The sequence below is a fragment of the Vanellus vanellus genome (assembly GCF_965231255.1).
Source record: "Vanellus vanellus genome assembly, chromosome: 1".
NCBI classification, from domain to species: Eukaryota; Metazoa; Chordata; class Aves; order Charadriiformes; family Charadriidae; genus Vanellus; species Vanellus vanellus.
In genome coordinates, this window is record NC_138905.1 from 197,839,596 (window position 1) to 197,861,817 (window position 22,222).

The 22,222-nt window shown below is 38.8% G+C and overlaps 1 protein-coding gene across 2 annotated transcripts in view; it reads right to left on the minus strand.

The window, feature by feature from the left end:
* The window catches only part of FRY (FRY microtubule binding protein), a 192,352-nt gene that overhangs the window by 148,722 nt on the left and 21,408 nt on the right, over nucleotides 1-22,222 (minus strand). For both annotated transcript variants that reach the window (XM_082498322.1, XM_082498323.1), the window contains exon 2: nucleotides 10,535-10,734. In XM_082498322.1, the coding sequence (XP_082354448.1) occupies nucleotides 10,535-10,734 (200 nt within the window). The remainder of the gene's footprint in view (nucleotides 1-10,534; nucleotides 10,735-22,222) is intronic.

The following is a 22,222-nucleotide window of genomic DNA, read 5'->3' on the forward strand; positions in this document are numbered from 1 at the left end:
GTTATCAACTAAACTGATATTTGACTGTAAATTTGAATATTCAAAAAAACTCTAAACCACTCTCAGTCATTGCTAATCTAACTAAGCCTTTATAAATGAAATGAGAAAGGCCTGTTGTAGGAAGCAGCAGTAACGAACTGTTGTGGAGTTGGAAAACAACATGGCTATTACATTGCAAAGCCAGACCGCAGCAAGACACACCAAAAAAGACGTCTTTTTTTGCTTATATGATGCATTTTCTTCGAGGTAAGTAAGGATTTACTCAAAAATACTCAAAAACTACTGAAGTAAATACAGATTTCTTCTTCTGTTGTTTGTGTTGAGATTCATTACAATGCATTTTCATAAAAATGTTTCTCTATAATAGGAAAAAGAACACGCTCAAAATACAGACACCCAGAGCAAGCTACACTCCATAAAAACACTATGTCCACCTTGCTCTCAACATGAAGCCAGGAAGGCAGCTTTCTGGAATCACACTCTAATAATTAATGATACTTTGCATAAGGCTTCAGTCAAGAGTCACATGAGACACAGTATGAGAGTCCAAGGACTTTTATCTATGAGACTGTGGGACTGGAATAAACATGATGCTCTGTAAAAGCATTTGATACAGTGATTTGTATGTAACTTATTTTTAGCATTCTAAGAACAATAGACTATAGAGATCTGGACTTCCACATCCACGTTAAGATCTTTGCATGAAGCTGCTATTCAAAGTCCTGTTTCAGCTGTTTCCCAAGGTGGTTCAGCTAGGCACTTTTCATCAGCCAATACATGTATTTTAAAAAAAATAATTCAGGGGTATGCATACAATAATCACTTCTACGAAGAGAAGGTTTTTTTGTGACAGCTGACTTCTCTAAAATTGAAACACTGAAAGATCCAGTGGTAAATTAAATAGATTTAGGAGACAAAGTCACTACAGTCAAAAGTGTGCAACTTCAACAGTACTGTTCCCTCCTTTCCATCTCTGACATTACTTCTGAGAGCTGGCAGAGAGGGCGAGAGGATGCTCTTCCCTGACCTTGACAAAACCTGGTGATTTGGCACACCTTCGTTTCCTAAACAGAGAAGTTAACTGACACTTCAATCCTATATACAAAGAGTTTTACACCAACTGATTTATGATAAGCCAAGTTATTTCTTCTGTGCAAGAAGGACATGGCAGACAAATGCAGGAAGTTTCTTTTTTCCTGCACAGAATGGGGGATGCGCAGCTTCGCTCTTGAGCTCACCAAGTTATTACGAGAGTGCTGTCCTCACCTTCAGTCAAACCTCCTGCCCATGACAAGAGCAATGCTAAAAGGATTTAGGGCACCTCCGTGTTCCAATCAGTGGATGAGGTTCCTTCATTTAGCACATTTATAGGTAACCAGTAAAATGCTATAAAAACAGGGAGGTCAGGAAAGATGGGCAAGTTTCCCACACTTGCAAGCCTTGGGAATGAAAACACAGGATTGGCACCAGACATCTACCGAAAGGTAGAGCAGAGTAAAATGCAGAACACCTGTCTGGATGCAGACATCCAGAATACTCTACGACCAGGCAGGACAGATATCCTACCTGCTACCATGTACTGAGACATGGCTGCATGAGAGAGAGAGAGACTCCTCTTTGTTTCTGATACAGAACTGCCCATGATTCCACTCTTTTCCCAGTATCTTACCCTCCGTGGGAAGCACTAAACATGACATGCTTCAGTTATGGCGAGGCGAGCTGCTGAAGTGCTTCCATGGCTTTGCTGGTATCAGGGCCCAGAAGGGCCGGCGGCAGCCAGGGCTCCCCACGGGGCCGGGACGGGCCTGGCAGCCAGCGCCTGTCCCCTGTCCCCAGCCAGGAGCAGGGCCAGGATGCAGGCCCGTGGGTGGGCCTGGCTGGGCAGGGCCCATGGCTGGGCATGGCTGTGGGGAGCTGGAGACCAGCCCTGCCGTGGACTGACGGCCACAGCACCTAGAACAGGGTCCCGGGCTGTGGGCAGGGGTGGTCCAGAGGAGGCCATTAAGGCTTATTAGTGCCCTCTGGGCCCTGACCTGCTGGTGACCCATTCAGAGTAATGTGACCTAATTTAATCAAAGCTATAGGAAGCCCTTATCAGTTGTTTTGAATAAATGTAGAGTTCTAATTACAGGGCTGCTCCAGGCACAGCTGAGAGCTCTGTAAACACAACCACATTTCACTTAACCCACAGATAGCCGGGGTAATGAATCATAGAATCATAGAATTGCTGAGGTTGGAAGGGACCTTTAAGATCATCAAGTCCAACCATTAACCTACCCTGACAAAAACCACTTCTAAACCATGTCCCTAAGTACCACATCTTACCCTTTTTTAAAACACCTCCAGGGATGGTGAATCTACCACCTCCCTGGGCAGCCTATTCCAATGTTTAATAACACTTTCAGTGAAAAAGTGTTTCCTAATATTCGATCTAAACCTCCCCTGACATAACTTAAACCCATTTCCTCTCGTCCTATCACTTGTCACCAGGGAGAAGAGATCAGCCCCCACCTCTCTACAACCTCCTTTCAGGTAGTTGTAGAGGGTCACAAGGTCTCCCCTCAGCCTCCTTTTCTCCAGACTAAACAACCCCAGTTCCCTCAGTCATTCCTCATAAGATTTGTCCTCCAGACCCCTCACCAGCTTTGTAGCCCTTCTCTGGACACGCTCCAACACCTCAATGTCCTTCTTGTAGTGAGGGGCCCAAGACTGAACGCAGAACTTGAGGTGGGGCCTCACCAGTGCCAAGTACAGGGGGACAATCACCTCTATAGTTCTGCTCACCACACTATTCCTGATACAGGCCAGGATGCTGTTGGCCTTCTTGGCCACCTGGGCACACTGCTGGCTCATATTCAGCCGGCTGTCCACCAACACCCCCAGGTACTTTTCTGCTGGGCAGCTTTCAAGCCACTCCGCCCCAATCCTGTAGTGCTGCATGGGGTTGTTGTGACAGTAGCTGTGAACGACAGCTACTGACCACCGCAATGGTCTGCTGCCTCAGAGCCACTGCTGCCTTGAGGTAAGGTGGCTACTTAATGTCATTAACAATGTTTATTTTCATAGAATAGACCCGTAGACACAGGAAAGGTATATTTTTAAAGCGAACTCAAAAAATTCTGATGACTGTCAGCAGTCAAGTTTTCTTTAAACTTCCTTTATTTTGGGCTTTCTTGGCTATGTATTTACCTCAAAAGTTGTAGCTGTACCATAAAAGATGTGTCCCCAAGTGACTTGATCTGCATCTTTTTCCTCCTGGTTACTGGTACCGATCTCACAGACATTCAAGGAGGATGCCAGGATGCCCTTGCAGAGCTAATGTCAGCCTTCGCTATTCTTTTGCTACAAGTACGATGGCCACAAAAGTCATAGTCTCCACCAGTACTACAAGCCCGGCTAAGGAAACAAGAACTTACTGGGTGGATTTCCAAATTGGGAAAGTAGCTACATGAAGTATTTAAGTTTTTCTCATATTTGTCATGCCAGCAGATATGCAGGATCAAATATGGCAAATTCAAAATGTCTGATGTGTAAACTGTACCATATCGGATTCAGGCCCAGAAAAGAGCACAAATTTAAACTTAAAAACATACATCAATCCTGATGAAGCAGTACCTCATTGACCTCAAACATGACTCTGAAAGCATGTGAAGGATGAAGCTGTTGCAAAAATATGGAAAGATACCTCTTCAATTAATTGCTTCTTACCACACTACCAAAGTAGATATGTGATTTTCATTCAGTCCTTCATGATGACAGACCAGTGATAAGGCTGGCCTGAGATGACTGTAGTATGACTTTAATTTTTCTGGATAGTGGTAATAACCAATACCCTTAAAAGACATAAAAATGTGATTAGAGGCATCTGGTTGGTTCTGTGCTATATTTGCAAGCATCAGCCAACATCTGATACAGTACGACAGTCTCCGTGACCTTGGATTGAATCTGCCTTCCCATGTTAAATCCTCTTAGTGATTTCAACGATCATATGCACCATTGACTATCCTCCAACTATATCCATGCGGTGGTGAAGCCCAGGGACAGTGAGCATACTGGAGAGTTTTGCTGTCAGAATGAGATCTGAAGCCTCAAACAGCATTCTGCCCACATGCCCAGCTATGAAAACCCTGAGATCACTGAGAAGGCTCCTGTTGATATGCCCTGGCTCTGAAATGTAGGAGTGTTTTTACGGATGTGTATCTAGCTGCAAATGCCTATGCCAACAGCTATGCAAAAATATGTCCCTTTCCTTCCTGGTTGCTAAAATGGCATGCACTTTTTGCCTCTATCTCCTATGGAAGCTGGAATCTGACCCAAGCTCCATCCTGTCTCTATCCTCCTGCACTCCCCATGATTATTTCTGAAACCCTACATTTGTGTCTTCCTCTAACTCTTTTTCCAACAGTGTCTTTCATAGTCTTTCTCTCAACTCCTGTGTTTCAATTCTATGATGTGTCCCCCCTGAACTACATAGAAGATACTTCATCTGTGGCCACTGACTGAATCACACAAACCTTTCCAGATCTTTCAGGAAGATAACTGTCCTGAGGTTCAAGATTAGCCACCCTAGAAGGACTACTACTCTACACTGTTCAGTGATTGGCTTCTGCTACAGGTCTCAGACAGATGTGTACTGAGATAACCAGAAGGGGATATTATTCCTGAGGTGACGAGTGGAAGGAGAAGTGAAAGCTCTTTATGCTGTTGGAGTTGTCTTTGCTACATTTGATGGCCTCCATCTTCAGTAGAGAAGCTTGATTTTTCCTATATTTTTCTGCCTTCATACCTTTTGAGTACATGAGTAGAGCTTGCTTATTTCACGAATGGTATCTCCCAGGCTTAGCTGCCTCTCTCTCTGCTAGGAGAAAGAACAAGCTGATCTGGCCCATCTTGGGCTTCACCTTGGGCAGAGCCAGGGTATGTGACGGGGAGTTTGGTAACACTGGACTGTACTTGGAGAGCGAGTGAAGTTCCAACAAAAGCCAATGAGAGGAGGAGGGGAGAGTGGTGGCTGAGACCACTGTTTTGCTGAACTGATCTTGAAACAGAGAAGTTAGCTGCTGGGAAATGAGTAAACAGAAACAGAATCAAGGGGACATCCCCCACAAAAGTCAAGCTTAGTGCTTAGGTATGTCTGTGAGCTGAATGAAATACTGAGACCAACTGTTAGTCTAAAAAATTGACCTATGATCCAGTCAATGACCTGCAGGAAAGAAGCTGCTGAGCTGACGCTTACTGGGAGCACTAGGAGATGGAGCACTCTCCTGAGGACAGTGACTGCCCTCGGCCCTCCAGACTGTCCTACAACTGACAAACATAGATCTGCCCCATTCAGCATGCCACTTAATGCAGCCACTGTAACAGAACTGTAGGGCTCCATACAATTAAGGATAATAAATTCAGGTTACATATTAAGTAGTTAAAGTAAGATGGTCTGTAAATGCTTCACTTTCTTATGAATAGGTGAGGACAGTCCACAGCACAGTATAGTAACATGAGACAGAATTTCATAAAGAAGCATTTCAGAGACAATGATTGAAATAAAAGATAATTATTCTTAATGTCCTACACATTATTTGTCACAACTGGATGTAAAAGAATTAATCCCCTGATATTTACTTCTAGAATTTAAATACTAAATAAAGAATACAGCAGAAATAGTTATGACACATAAGATATAGAATTATGATATTATGAACTGTGAACTCCATAGGTTTGGGATGGACTACCCACATGTTTTACAGAATTTTGAATTTTTACAGAATTCCACTAGTGTTTATTCCCCAAATGCTAGTGGAGTAAACAAACATATTCATGCCTAGTGACATAATCCTTGAGTGAGACAAAGTGATACAGAGGTACATAGGAGCAGATGACAATGGGAATCTGGCATGTTTGTAGTATTTACAGAAAAAGGTCCTAGGGAAGATAATTTTGTATGGGAAAAAAACCCAGCATTTTCAATATATACTTGCATAAGATTATTCAAATAAAGCTGTCTTCTTTTCAATTTATCTGGGCACACATATACTGAGTGGATAATTAGAACAGAGCAAGGCAGTCTGCTTTTCCTCTTTTCCAATTAATTACTTGTTCCTGATAGTAACTCTTGTCTGTGCACTGTGAATAAACAGGGGTCCAAAGTCCCTGTGTATGCCAAACTATTCACGAGGACTTCAAATGTAAAAAATGTGTAACGCTAATGCGTTTCATTATAGATGAGAACAAAGGAGTCATTCCTCACGTGATACAGCTGAAATTTTAGTCCATGTAAAACAGAAAATTCTACATTATAGCTGTATGATAAAACTCTGGTATTATTATAGCCTGCATAAATCTTACTAGTTATCACAGTCCAGCAGTCAAAAACCAAAACCCCTTCTACTTCCTTTTCTCCCAAGTCTGTCCTTAGTATATTTCTTCAGCACTGCCTAGAGAAAGTGAAGCCTGGATTAAACCTAATCGGGCAGCAGTGCCACTATACATGTCGATTGGTCAGTCTTCGCAAAAACAAACTTGCATTATTCTTGCTCTTTCAAAATCTTCCTGACCAACTGTTTGGCTGTTGTAACCACATATGTTTTGATATTAGGGCTATATTTCAATGTCTCTGAGCTTATAATGAAATGGAATTAATAAATACACTACTATCAATCACATCACTGCTTTCATTTTTTTTTTTTTCTGCAAAGGGCAGATATACCTACCTAATAAAAGGAGAAAGTTACCAGCAGAATACATGAATATGCTCACAGTCCTAATCCTATAATGAGTAAATTCTGTACTTGAGTTCAGTATTCAGAGAGATCCTGAATGTAGACAAGCTCAGTAGAAGAAGATGTGAGCAGGAGAAAAGCATAATGAAAGTTTACCAACAGCTAAATTAACCATTAACCACTGTCAATGCCTGTAGCTCACTACATTTTATCAATGTCTACAGCTGTGTTTAAGTACTGCTGAATGCCATATTTAAAGATTAGACTGATCAGTATGCACAGGATGAATTATTACACTAAGTGATAATCAACGGTCCTAAAAAGGAAACAATTTTCTACATTTTTGCCATACAGCATTAATATATATAAACAGATTTTATCATTTGAACTGGAAAAAATATCTCCCTGGCTTCCACATTCTAGCTTCATTTTAAGGTCACCGCTGCTTGAAGAAAAATCAGCAGTAATAAAATATCTATATCGTGTTTGTAAGTGAAGCAAAGCAAAGAAGATTTACAATATAAACTGATAAAAATGTAAATATGAATGCAATCAGCTGTGAAAAAAGGTCTGCAGGAAAAATTCTTAATATTCATTACAAAGGAGAACAATTTTTTACAGAAAAGAAGCAGGAAATTATTAAAGGTTATCAAGAAGAAATTGTTTACATTTCATTTATGTGAATTTAATTTTATAAACTGGAAAATCCCTTTTAAATAATTCTGCTGTCAAATACCTTTAATTTGGATTAATGTATCTTGACAATCTGGGTACAGTAGTTTAATCATTAAAAATTAGCCACATAACTGTGAACTTAATGTAATTATTGAAATGTTTGTTATATTTCAGAGACCCTAAAAAGGTTTAAAAAATTGACCTGAAATTACAAATAAAATATTCTCCAAAGTAAAAAAAAAAACACATCTGGAAAAAAACCACTGGTTTCCAGTCTAACTCATTAAAGACTTAGCAGTGGATACTTGACATTAGATTCATGCCTAGAAAACATATTAACTGGGGAGTGCATTTTTTATGATGATTGCTGCCAGATCCAGTAACCAGAATGTCAAATCATACTCGGTTGACAGCCAAGACAGCAGGAGGAGTAGGTGACATTGCCCTCTGCTTTTTCTGCTGCTGGGATCTTACTATCCCAGACGAGATTTCATGGGGCTGCAGGAGGGGGTGAGTGCTGTGCCCTTCACTGCTGCCCTAGAAAATAGCAAAAAATTTTTGTGCCTTGCTAGCATCTGCAACTTGTGTGGGACACAAACCTGGTTTTCCACCATAGCTACCAGCACACTGTCATTTACAGTTGGGCTCTGTGTACGTCACAAAAGAAAGATGTTACATCAAACAGGTATATGGAACCCAAAGAAACGGAGAGAAAAATTTATAAAAACAACAGTAATGATAAACTGAAAGGACAAGCAGGCAAAATTTGAGCATGAAAAGAAATATCTAGGTATAAAATACATCAGTAAGTCTTTAATTTAAACCCATAGTAACTTCAGAGCTTGACTGTGAGCTAGACTTTGTGATAAAAGAGAGGAAAAGGCAATTATATTATAAACAGATCATTTTAGCTTCTCTAAAAGATATCTTAAGTATTCATCACTCATTATAAAATTAAACTGTCATATCTTGTAATGACTTAGAGAATTCAAACTAGAAACATCTCAGTGTTAGAGCACTTTGCAAGTTTGACTTTCTTTGAAGTACTTTTGAGTTTAATTTGAACAAAATCTTCAAAGAGCTCACCATTTGACTACCTATTGTGAAAAAAGGCCAAAGGGTGGCTCTGCACCACCAATTTATAATCTCTGTCTTGCAAATCCTTGGGACTTCCTGGTCACAATCTTAGTCAGTAGAGTAGAAATGTGGGAACAAAGCCGCTAAACACCCAACAGCTATCCCACAAAAAGGGTGGACTTAAATTCTTAGCCATTATCCCAGAATAATTTTTGCCATTTGCCCTTGTCACTTCTCTGATTACAACCTAATTATTCCAAGATCATTTTGACTGAATGTCTACAAAAACCTGCTTACACATTTGTTACATCACCCTCAAATAGCAGCATGCCATGACTTGTAAATCCTATTAGTATTAATAAGATGTGAGTATGCCATTGAATTATTGTTAGTGTCTTATGGTTAGACCCCTGTATGAAACACGTTTTTAAAATGTTGACAAGAAGGTGACATTCTAGTCTCTTGTCATATTTTTATTCTCTACGTTGAACTTAACAAGTAAAATTTCACTGAATAAGATAAGATCAACATTCAGATATAGTTTCACAACACGACAAAAATAATGTATCAACACACAGCACCTCAAAATCATCTTAATACAAGGTGAAATGGGAATAAATCAGGGTCACTGGTTCATAGTTATGTTTGAAATATTACATGAAAATGCAGAGACTAGTGTTTAGAGTAACAGAGGTGCCGCAAGGAAATTATGTTCTCAGTCCTGGTCTTTTTGTTGTTTCCCTGATCATGTCAAGTAATTTTGTAACACATTTTGCCTTAAGATTTTAAAGATGTTCACTGCACATCATATGAAGACTGGATGGTAATAAATAAGTGCTGGCATTTTTTTTTAAAGGACCTACACTATGACTGTCAGCTTATTCTACCTTTTGCGATTTGGAGGGGACTCATGAAAGAAGAACAAACTGGATCTTTGCCAAAGTATTACTACCTGTTAGATTTTTTGTGTTATTTACAAATTATGTAAGATATTTCTGTCATCTTGTATGTACCTAATGTTTCAAAGGAAAGTCTGGAAAAACTTTCCAAGCATCAAATGCTTCTGAATCTAAATCCAGATATAAGGCTAAACAGACGCCATCAGAATCAAGACAATCTTAATTTTACTGCTCTGAATATCTAGACCTGAAAATGAGGAACTGAATTAAGTATTCTAAACTGTGCTTTATAAAAAAAATTGTGATAAGATTTTATAAAATTTCCCTTACAGCTCAGAAATACAGGTTCCAGGTTACTTTTATTATTATTATATTATTATTGTTATTATTGTTATTGTTATTGTTATTATTATTATTATTATTATTATTATTATTATTATTATTATTATTATTATTATTATTTTTACTTTGTGAGAACTAAAATATAGGTTACAGACTATTCTTCCCTAATCAAACTAACAACGTCTATAAAATGTAGTCTCAATAGCAGAATCCCAGAAGCTCAGTTGCATAAGACGATTTGCAACAGGCATACTTGTATGTTAAATTTGCCTGAAATATAAATAATGGCAGCTCTCTCACTGACTGTGCAAGCCCTCGTAACGTAGCTCCTTTTTCAAATGCTGCACGCTTTTTCATATCTGGACAATAGGTGCTATAGAACTTTGATAGATTATGAAACCTACTGCTGTCAGAACTAAAATAAGAACCAGCAGTGCTGTTTATTTTTTATGTTCAGAAACACTGTTTTTATCATATTCCAGCATTTTCTAATCTACTGTGACTCAAGTGACCACTCTCTCAACTGTGAAATCTATGCTGGCTTACACCCCTTCCGCCTCTCAATCACATTAATATTGCCCATATTGCAAACAGAAATAAAATATTCATTCCCTTTCATGTCACCCCTTAGGCATATCTTGCATACCTCTGTCCTCTCCCACAACCTTCTAATTGCCATAGTAGCATATCTCGCAGTTCGGGAAACAATACCAAACTCCAACGCAGACTACAAGCAAAATATTCTGCATTGCATGGCAAGCAAGTCTGGTTTAAAAATAAATTCAAAGTAAAGTGCATATATACTTAGAGTTTCTTTTTACTCACAAGAGGTTCTGCCATGATGATGCGAATCTTGCGTTCAGCCTGAGTAGTAAAGTTAACAAACAAACTCTTCAGGACATATTCGCCTGGTTTACTGTCTGGGTCAACGTTGATAGGCAACATGGCTGGAGGTCCTTTTTCTCTCTGTGTACCAGAAACAGGTGGGACAGGTGGCTTGATATATCCGTTACCAACTGGAGAAGCTGAAATGTAGAAAGGACACATTTATTCGTGGGTACTTCAACAGGACTTAACTTTTCCATTGGCTCACTATACTGTCAAAGCAAAACCGGAGAACAGTTAATAATCAAAGAAATACACAATACATAAATACATCCATGGTATAGTTATAGGTAAAATTTACATAATGTAGACTGGAAGAAGAAATCAAAGATGAAAGCTTATGTATTAACACATAAGTGTTTACTATGCAGTGCACGCTCAATCCTATTTTTTTACATGGTAAGTCTTGCTGACACCTAACTGTTTGAGTAACATCCTCATTTCTTATTCTTGATCTTGTAGGCCAGATCTGCAGCTCAGTTGTCAAATAACAAATTTATTCTTTATTGCTATTCAAAGTGACCTATCCTTGCAAATGTCAGGAGTCTGATCTTTTGACAAGGGTGAGTTGTAAAGGGACTGATTTTCCTCTCATTTATACTGAAGTCAATCAAGAACGACTCCTTTAAAAACAATGACACTTCACAAGTACAAATCTTATAGGAAGAGTCAGACACAAAATGTTTTCCGTGGCCAAAAAATGTTCATTATGTAATAGTTTTACTGAAAGTACCAAACACTACAGTACCATTTGGCACTTGAGAGATCACACCTGGGGTACTGTGTCCAGTTTTGGGCTCCCCTGTACAAGAATGGCATTGCTATTCTGGAGCAAGGCCAAGGGAGGACCACAAAGATGGTAAGAGGCTTACATGTTTGCTACGTGAGTACAGGCTGAGAGTGATGGATGGGTTCAACCTTGAGAAGGCTAATGTGAGATCTTACTGCAATCTTCAGCTATCTAATGGGGTATAGGAAAGATGGAGCCAGACTCTTCTTTGAGCGTGGTGACAGAATGAGAAGCAACAGACACTAGTTGGAATGTGGGAAATTCCAATTAGATATATGGAAACAATTTCCACTGTGAGAGGGTGATCAAACACTGGCACAGGCTGTCCACTAATACAGCAGAAATTCCACTCTTGGAGATACTTGAAACTTGACTGGGCAAGGCCCTGAGAAACCTTCTCTCGTTGCTGAGGAGAGGTTGGGTTAATCACCCTCCAGAGAACCCTTCCAATACAATTATCCTGTGATTCTGTGAATTCCCCATAACCAATATCAAGATATTACATACCAGGCTTAGCTCTACTACTGCTTTTCTGAAAAACTCAAGAAAAAAAAATATTAAAGTACTATGAAACAAAACCCCATTAATTCAAATATTACCATTCCAAGTATGAATTTTCCAAAACAAAATTCTCAGGCTTAGCTCTTATTGGCAATAAAAGTCATGTCTGGTCTTCAGGCAGGGACTGGGAGCATCCTCTGGTAGCTTTGCCAAAGACTTAAAAAGTAGCAAACTCAGAAACACTGGGAAGACCAGCCATTACCCACTCTGAATGCAACAGAAGTGGCATAACACCCATGAGCACAACTGGTGATTGGGACAGAGGTGCTTTAATGCAACACAAACTGTGGAAAATGTGAACTAATATCATTATAACATTTCCCCACAGCATTGCATTCCAGAGTGTTACATTGTATGATGCAACCAAATTGCAAAGAAAGAAAAAAAGAAAGAAAGAAAGAAAGAAAGAAAGAAAGAAAGAAAGAAAAGGAAAGAAACAAGTACAATGATGGAGTCCTGCACATACAGTGCCTTTAGCCTTTCCTTTCGAGGAACAGAATTGCAACTACTAGTGAAAGTAACTGTCAACTTTTAATTACGTGAGATTGTTTTAAGAATAAATGAGATTTTAGATCTTCCCCAAATACTTTAACACATCATTGCTGCAAAAAAAAATGAAAAAAACTACATTATTGTTTGAGAGTATTCAAGATGTGGCACAATCAGACCCCAAAGTTATGCACTGAAAAATAAAAGAGATGCATTGGGGAAAAGAGAACATATTTTCCTTTAGAAAAAAACAAAGTTTAGGAGTCCACTATATGACTGTAATGCAAGACAGAAATGCTTTTGTTCATGTAGCTATTATTCTGCAAGTGTAACACATCCCTCCTTTGCTTTGAAAATAACTGCCCTGATTGGTACAGTATGCCATCACTCTTTAGCACAGCAGCACCACTTATTCCACTCCAATAGATGTTTCCTGCTAGATTTGTTTCCTGCAAAGTTTCACTTGATTTTTGAGGGCAAAAGCATAATCACAGAGTTTTGGTGGCCTTGTGACTCTTTGCATAAAGCAAAGTGTATAGAACAGTTCTACATTTATATTCTAGAAAGCCGTTTCTAAAAATATCCTGTTGTTCTGAATAATAATCTACTTCAAAGCAATGAAAAAAGAGCCACCAGAGAAGAGTGTAAGCGCTACTGCTCTCCTGTCATCACCCAGGCTCTCCTAAAGTTTAAGTATGAAGACAGTGGGATGCACAGGATCAGATGCAAATTTATATGGACTATCAAATATACTAGGTAATGGAAATTTCTCCACAAATAGCTTTAGGAAGGAGTCAGACAATATTTTTACGATCACTAATATATTTGCCGAATGTGTGGTTTTGACTGGCTCACAACTACCCACAAAATCAGTCTGACCACCAAGCACTCAGTTAGGAAAAATGAGTTTTTTTGTGAGCAGTGAAACCAAGGAGGCTCCCTCCTGAAGGAATCTGTAGGAATCTAATCAAATGCAAACTTGCCTTCTGTTCCTCAGGCAATTTTGGGTTAAATTGGCTAAGTTCAAAATTTACTATGAAGGGACACGCAGGAGGGATGGAAGGAAGGCAGGCAGGCAGTGTGGGAGATCAGGCACACCTCACATCCTTACGAAATGAAGTTTAAGAAACCCTAGCCACAGTACCTGGGAGCTGCCACCCTTATCTTCAATCACCGTGGCATTCAGCCACAATTTTGAGACCGGAATTTAAATCCACATAGTCATTGTTAGTAGGAAGCCTTTTAACAACAATGCTGTTAGATTTGTGACACAGGCTGACCTATTTTTTTTTTTATAGACATCTAACTGAAAAATCAGTTATTTGCACATTGTAATAGAGAAATGCAATTATTTGCAAGACTTTTCAGTGCACCAAAAATTTTTATTCTGGCTCTTCTCTGGTATATAGGACTGTCCACCCTTCCCCCCAAAGGAAAGTAAAAGGATATCCTGGGGGTTAACATCTCTCATTGCTGCAGTAACCACAGCAGTTATAGAAGTGACTGACACATGACATTGATTTAGTTCAAATTTGTAAAAGATCATTTTGTAGCTCCTAACTCCATTCAAGCATCTCCAGTGTGGAAGTTAACATTGCCAAGAGGGTGAGGGTTCCGAGTTGATCATGAGTTTGTCATGAATTGTTACATACACGTTTGGCTTTCTAATGCATCTTTTCAGTTCCATTATCTCAAGCATTTGCATATGCTTGATATTTGCACTGCAAAAATCTGGCCCGGTGACTAGACTATCACTGACATCATCACTGATAATGTACGAGCTTTAACAGAATATAGTTCATTTTCCTAGACTGAGCGCCCTGCAAAGCTCATAAAAACAAGTTGCATCTGAGAGATAAAACTGGAAATAAAGGACTCAAAATTTAAGAAACAGCTGCACTAAAGTCATCCACGATTGATCCCTTCATGTTGACATAATATGAGCCTTAAAAATAAAAAATAAAAAAGGAGATGTCCATTTTTGCCATCTATGCCAGTGAAACACCACCCCATTAAACAAAAAGCATGGTTTTTACATGAGAAATCATCACATATAGTTTGCATGGGTTTATGCAGAAGATATCCGGTGGGAGTGAGGTGGGAGGAAGGGGTTATACTGAATTCTAAATATTGATTTCATTGCCAAATTAAGCTTTTACTATCTGATTTCAAAATATTAATGTTCTACAAAGAGAAGTACTAGAATGGACTACTGAAACATTTAGTTTGTACTCCTAACATATTGTAGGACACTGGTCACCACACAAGTACTACATTAAACTAGACCTTCACCTAGAGAAAAGTAGCTCATTCCCAAGGTGATGCACAACTGTGATGCACATCAGGAGACCACGGTAACCCTGATGCCCAGGGGCCCTGCAATAGCAGGGAATCTGCAGGTCAGTTTTAGAAAGTTATATACATATCTAAAGCTGCTATCCTAGGAAAACCTGTAAAAAAGATTAACTATGCTTGATCAACTAGAAGAAGTCTATCATTTTGAGGGGAAATTCTGGCTGAGGTCTACTTCTCTCAAACCACCCATTTTCTTGCTTCCAAGATATGTTCCCTATTTTTCTACTGCATCTGCAAAAAGCTGCATTTCAAATGACAGTATTTTCCTACAGAATATTTTAATTTAGTTCAGGCTATAACCATAAGATTTTCTCAATGTTATGTATTTTAAAAACAATTTTTAAAGGAGTAAGGAAATAGCAATGCAATATCACATATGGTTGTCACCACAAACACATGCTATTGCCACAGAAAGGATTACTGAACTAAATTCACTGCTGAATTTTTTCCAGTATTGATCATTTCCCTGATCAGAGAAATAGTTGTAAAGAAACCCAGAAGTTTTAACACACACACACGCACACACACACAGACACACACGCACACACAGAGTCACTAAGCTGATAGTGGGGATGAGTACAAAATTAAATTTAATTATCGTAAGAACTCTCTGCTATAATTTCCACTACAGGTATTTTTCTTAAAGCTCTAAGATGAAGCAAAACAACAGAATGATCATAACACATAAGCCAAGAGTCTGTGCTACACTGGATACAACTTCAGCCAAACAAAGTTACTGAATTTTCAGTATCATTAAGCAGAAAAAACAGAGATTGCATTTTTTTTAGTGAACTGTGTCAAATATACACTTTAGCAACGACGAACAAACTAATAACACAAACCAAAACATGTATTTGCCGCACTTTCGTACCTACCGAGCCCCTTTATAAAGCCGATCACACTGGACTTTCTCCAACATGCTACTGTAATATCCATGAGCCTGTGAATACCTGAAATGTTCCACTCCTTCAGTTAGAAAAGTCAGAATCCTTTTCTAACTAAAATCAAAAAGGAAATTAGTTGTTTCATAATCCTGTTTCATATTTCACCACAAATTTTTCAGCATCGAGGCAGACATTTCTTCTAGTTTTTGGTTTTGTTTTTTTATATGCAAGTGCTGAAGACCTACAATGTGTGAGCTAGAGCAGGCCTCCGGATCAGATCAGCCTTTCCATAACCAAAGGGGTAATTTTTAGCTTCAGCATATGATGATGACCGCTCACGGAGTGGCTGCATGTCTATATTTATCCACAAGCACATACTATGCTGACAGATTAGCGAAACTACTTCAGGCACTCCAAGAACATGAGACAGGATAATGGAGTCCGACATAAACAAACCATGCATATCAAACACATGTATTATCATACAATCCAAGCTGAAAGTATTTAGTATGGAAATGCAAAGCACACAGACGACACAGGATGGGTTTCGGTTTGTATCTATGGTCTTTTGGCCAAAAGTACACACAGTTTAAATTCCTTGCAATAAAACCAAAGCCATATCTCTTCTTTTCGCATGCCAAGAGTCAGTGAGAAGCCACATATCCTTAAGGATAATTATACATCTGCTGAAATAACTCTTAAGAAAATTTGCTTTGTTTTAAAACAGTAATTATAATATTAAAGAGAAAACACATTATTAAATAAAGCGTGAAGAATGTAATTTATAAGGATATGGTACATGTGCCAAAGTTACCAAAAGGTGGCTTTTTCACCCTTTGAAGGAGAACATTCCCAATTAGTTTGAGCTTGACAGACATAGAGGATAAAATTCAAAGGAAAATTCTGCTGAAAGAAACTAGAAGTCTAGCAGATCCATTTTTATCTTGGTGAAAGAAATCGTAAGATTCCGAAGGAATATGTTATTCCAGTATATTAGTAAGATGCAGCAGTAGAACTATTTTAATGAAAGCATTGTTTTCATAATTCATTTGCATGTGTCAACAAAAAATAACCATAAAGGCATAAAGTTAACCAATAAAACATAATATTAATGACTTGTAATATATCTGACAGGAAATACTTTTATTTAAAGTATATGACTTTACGATGAACAATTGATGCTACTGATGTCTAATCTTTTTATGTTTCTGACCCCCTCTTAGAAGGATTTACACTCAAAAATGAGACCAGGAAGAATTCAGTGCACATCCCAGTCTCACATCCAGACTATTTGGAAAGTAAAAGTTACGATGGTACTGGTGTTGGCCTTACTCTTCACAGGGAATCTATTTCATGCAATATGAGTATTTGCCTACCTGTTTTATTTACTGTTTATTTTCCATTTTTTATTAAGAGTTAATAAACCGGGGAGTAACTACACCGTTTTTAAGATACTTCTCCCCTCTTCTCAACTGCGTGCTTATCCAAATATAATTTAAAGTAATTATTAAAGTAAATATAAGAAAAACTGATTGTATGGCCTATAGCACTTTCTAAGGTCCACATAAAAGCTGCGGTATGAATCTGCCATAAGCAACAGCATTGCAGACATAGCTTAACTTTAGTGCTGGAAACCATTTACACTTCCAGCTGTAGCGAGGCTGGCATGCCTTCTCCTAGGGATGGACAGATCTGCATATGTATGTCCCAGGCAGACACTGTCAGCTGTGAAGCTTTGATACTACACTTAACTGAATGTACTGCTGCAAAGCTTCCTCTACTTTAATAAAAAATGTAAAATAAGCAGCGAACAAAACATGTAGGCAAATATTCATATTGCATGAAATGGATTCCCTGTGAAGGCTCATTTGCAGGTGAGGGAATTCTTTGCACTGAAAAATTCACTCACTGACAGCAGTATGTAGACACAGACAGTAGATAGAGGCACGTAGGGACAATAAGAACATAGGAAAGAGTCTATATTGCAAAAAGCTCAAACATATTTTCCCTCTTAGCAGAACAACGTTGTCTCCAAAACAACACATATTAGAAATCTCAGTCAACTTGTACTTTAAAACTCCAAACTCTGAAGACTGTCTAAAACTCTTGTTCAAGTAACCACTGGGAGAAGACACTAGGTCATTCTGTGCAGCTGTCTTGACACCAAGTACACGACATAAAACTATCCTAACTCATACCATCTTTCAAAAGACGGTTTAATCCAAATACGGGATTCTTCAGGAAGAGTTACTTTGGTTGACTAATTAGACAGATGGCCTGCAACGTAACAAAGATAAAATCCAACAATTACACGCAACACAAAAAGTCAGGGCACAGTGTGTAAACCCCTATGCCAGAGGAAATACTATCTAGCCTAGAAGATAAAATGGAAGAGGTTGTGAGGTCAGTGGGGAAAACTGTAAAAGAAGTTCAGGATTCTGGAGCAAAATGGCTCAATCTAAAAACAAGTCTGACGGGAATAACAGATTTGGGAGGATTTCCCAAAAGGTGGTGAGAGATGACCTAAGCTCTTCGAAATGGAAATTCTCAAACTACTTGATTAGGCTGAAACTGTAAGGGAGAAAAAGCTAATTTATAAATTTCACATTCCTCCATTTCTTTAAAGAGACATGCCTCGGAAGAGTCATTTGTGTAAAATGGCACCGACAAAGAGAAAGGAAGGAGCTATCTTTAAGTGATAAAGGCATTCCAGGACTTGGTCCCAGATTTAACTGAGATAAGACCAACATTTAAAATTATTTCTCTCCAAAGACTCAGTGAAAAAACACTGTTGCCAGGTTCAGATATATTTATTCCACTCTTTTCAGAATACTTCTTGAACCACAGTTCCAGAAGACAGTTCCAACCCCTGTAGACTTGGGCAAACCTCCAACCTTTCTATTCCATTTACCACAACAACAAAGTGTAAATTCTATGTGAACACAAGGAACAGCAAAGCCAAAAAACAGGAAGCAAATTAATTAGTGCAGCCACTACGAAGTGGCAGAGTTGCCGATAAAGTATAAGCTTTGGCCAACCCAACTTCTCTCGCCAAGAAAAAGGAGGCTTGAACTTCATGTGTGTGTTTGCATGTGCACATGCATGGCATTCTTCAAGTTATTTTCAGTATCTTCAGGGATGACTCTCTGGGGACTCCCCTGAATCCAGGAGTGGACAGTGATTTGCAGAACAGAGCCTCAGAACAAGTCCCTGGTGCGGTAATTTCTTAATCAGATCCAGTCCTCTGCAGGATAGAAACAAAATGTAGCATCCATGAAAATATGTATATGGCCTGATGGATGCTAAAACACCGCTTGTGGGGGGTGCTCTTCTCTGCACGTCTCCAAAGAGCTCAAATGCTCATTCCACTCAGAGATGCTTATAAAGCAGCCATCTTCTAAGATGAATCGCATCAGGAAATAATCAGTTTAATACAGACATCTTCGCCCAAGCTCTGGGAAACATTAGAACATTCCTTACACACACTGACAGGTCTTATTTGAGAAGGACGTACGTGGTGAAGTGCCTGTTAGCTTTGAAGCTTAGGATCTTGTTCAGCCTGGTACCTTGGAAAGGTTAAAACTGTTGGTTTGGCTTTATTAGCCACTAGCAACCTTCTGCCCTCACATCCCAGCTGCTGGCAGGCAGGTGTTAAGCTTTGTAATCCTCAGATGCGCACTGCAATTCTGTGCAAGAGAGTGGTAATTGATACGAGACCCCACAGAGGAAAGCAGTGGGTAGAACACAGTTTCTCCTCTTGTGAGAGACCACGTCTCCGTAGGCAGGGGATTCAAGAACGACGACTGTCAAAACAAACAAACAAAAAGGAAATCCTATCGTATACGTCCATCCACTTTCTAAAGTCCTTTTCACTGACTTGGCAAAGCTCCTAGTAACTATGATCCTGTAAGATGTAGACTTTCCCTCTCTTTTTCACCATTTATTTTTCTGCTTCTTTTCCTCCAGATCATTATTTTCTTGTTTACGTATACCGCCATGCTGAAGATATGTGGGAATCAAGGCATGTAACATAAAGATTTTTAGCTGTGCCGATTTTAGAATTTGCTTGGTTTATCATAACATTAAAGACTGAAAAAGCTAAATGACATGGGAAACCTTGTGGGCAATTCCAAAACAATTTTCAAGTGACATTTGAGTGCTCCATTTGGGGGTGGCTTCTCACTAAAGGAAACATCTGTGTTGCTTCTGATGGGATCCAAATCAAACATTAATACTTCTCAGTTTCTGTGGTTTATATGGTAATGACATGCTGCCTCTTTGAAAGCCGACTTGAGATTAACAATATACTTTCAAAATTTTGATATCTTTTCTAGATAAATTCAAAAGTTTTGTTATCTTTGCCAGTTATTCCAAAAGTAAAAACTCCAAATAAGGGTTGAAAGATATATTCAGAGCATCATTTTCAGATGAGTAGATTAACTGACTTTTAAAAAATTAAACCAAAGAAAACGTTTATTTCTGAAACTATGCCAGAATTTCTTTGAGCTCAAATAGAGATTAAAAAGCATTTTATTTTAAAGATGCTCATACTCTTCTTTTACACTCTCTTATGTACTAGGGGATAAAGCTAACCTCCACTTTAGTCTTGTTGGATCAGCAAGTAGCTTCCGGTAAGATTTTTGGACAGATGTTTTGTTGGGTTTGCTCTCCTTTTCAGAGACAGGGAGATGAAGATATTCCCGTCGTTTTGTGGTTGATGGGTGTTAGCAGAAGAATTATTTTTAGGGAACTTGGAAAAGTGCCGAGGAAGCACAAGAGTCTAAAAGAGAAGGAATAGTAACTTCCAAAAGAGGGACCAGCAATCAGGGAGGATGGGACCTGCACCTTCCTTCCCTACACACTTTCCCTTGGAGAGAGTATACTTTTCCTTTTCTCCTTAAATCTTTTACAATAAAACTATTAAGAGTCTGGATAAGATGGAATTTTTAAAAGATAAACTGCTTATTTTTTATTACAGAAAGACATTAAATGCTCACATCTGAATTTTTGTCTGTTTGTCCACACTTGCTCTGCCAAACCACTGACAAATGTTCGTTCATGCTGTTAAAAACTTATGTGTTTCACTGGAATGAAAACGGCGTATCAGTTATGGTCAACGTGGCTTCTGTGCAATGTACAGATGTGAATGAAAACCCGAGCATGTTGTAATGCATTTGTGCAAAGATAAGCAGTATTTTATTACTGACGCACTAAAAGAAACAGGCTGTAGCTCATTTCTCTGAAATGAGAAATGCTCTGAAATTGCACGGTCTGAACAGTCCTACTGACCTAACACAGCTCAATGGCTAAGAACTGATTTCCTAGAGTTTGGCTTATTTCATGCCATAATAAATATGATGTCATGTTTAGTTATGTTTCAAAGTGTAGTACTACATTGATGAAAAATCTTTAGAACTGCACTTGCTTCCTTGATCTCATCTTCTTGATGCACCTGATCTACTTTATGGCTGCCTTTTAGGGAAAGGTTCAAATTTAGCCACCTACAAGCCAAATATCAAATTTAATCTAGCCATCTCTGAGAAAGTAAATGAAGAGAGACTGACATTTCCAGGTGACTCATCATAACCTTCTTAGATTCTTAGCTTAAGACAGAATAAATCACTTATTTTCTAGAGGTGCCTATCACTTGTCAGTGATTACTGAGGGAGAACTGACAACAAAGATATGCATCCAAGGTTATAAGAGATGACTCTCTAGTCTGTAAACCCTTCAAGAGCATCTTGTACAGATTGAACTGCACCGTGGTGCATTTCAGCTGCTGCTGGCTAGGATTCATACCCGTGCTTGTGTGGGTGGAGAATGGCACAATACCAGGAGTAAACCAAGCCGCAAGCTGGCACTGTGAACTGGCAAAGCTAAACCTTCACAGATCGAGACGACACTCACAAAATTTTGTGAAGCTTTCTGTAATGAAACCACAGGAGAGATTTCTGTGAAGAAAGACTAAGATGAGAATAAGTCAGACATCCATTCATGTTTCCCTCTACAGTGGAGCATAAAAAGTAACATCTATACGAAGAAAAATGAGAGAAAAAAATTTGCAGCCAAAATCCGGACTAATAATTACCATTATCAGTCCCCTGCTCTATGTCTGACTGAATCATTATTTTCAGTACTTAATACTGGCTGCAGCAGCACACCCACAACATTGTCTATCTTCTACATTAAATTAAATGCTATTTGGCCTCTTTGGTTACAGACAACCCAACACACGATGTGTCATCTTTTATTAGCCACACCCCATTATGATGCTGTAGATCTAATAACCCTTTATTAACATTACATTAACAACTCTTTCCTTGAAAGTGGAGTTCACTGTTTCTTAGCCACAAACCTACGGGTAAATGTAGATGTTTGCTTCTGCTTTGTTAGGCTCAAACTCCAGGACACACATATTTCTCGTGGTGACTCTGAAATATAAAACCAGCAGGGACAAGATAATGCCTTTTACCATCCACAGGGGCTCAGGGACGGTTTTGGAAAGTTTGGCTCGAGTACAGCTGCCCACTGAAAAACTTTCACTTGAAC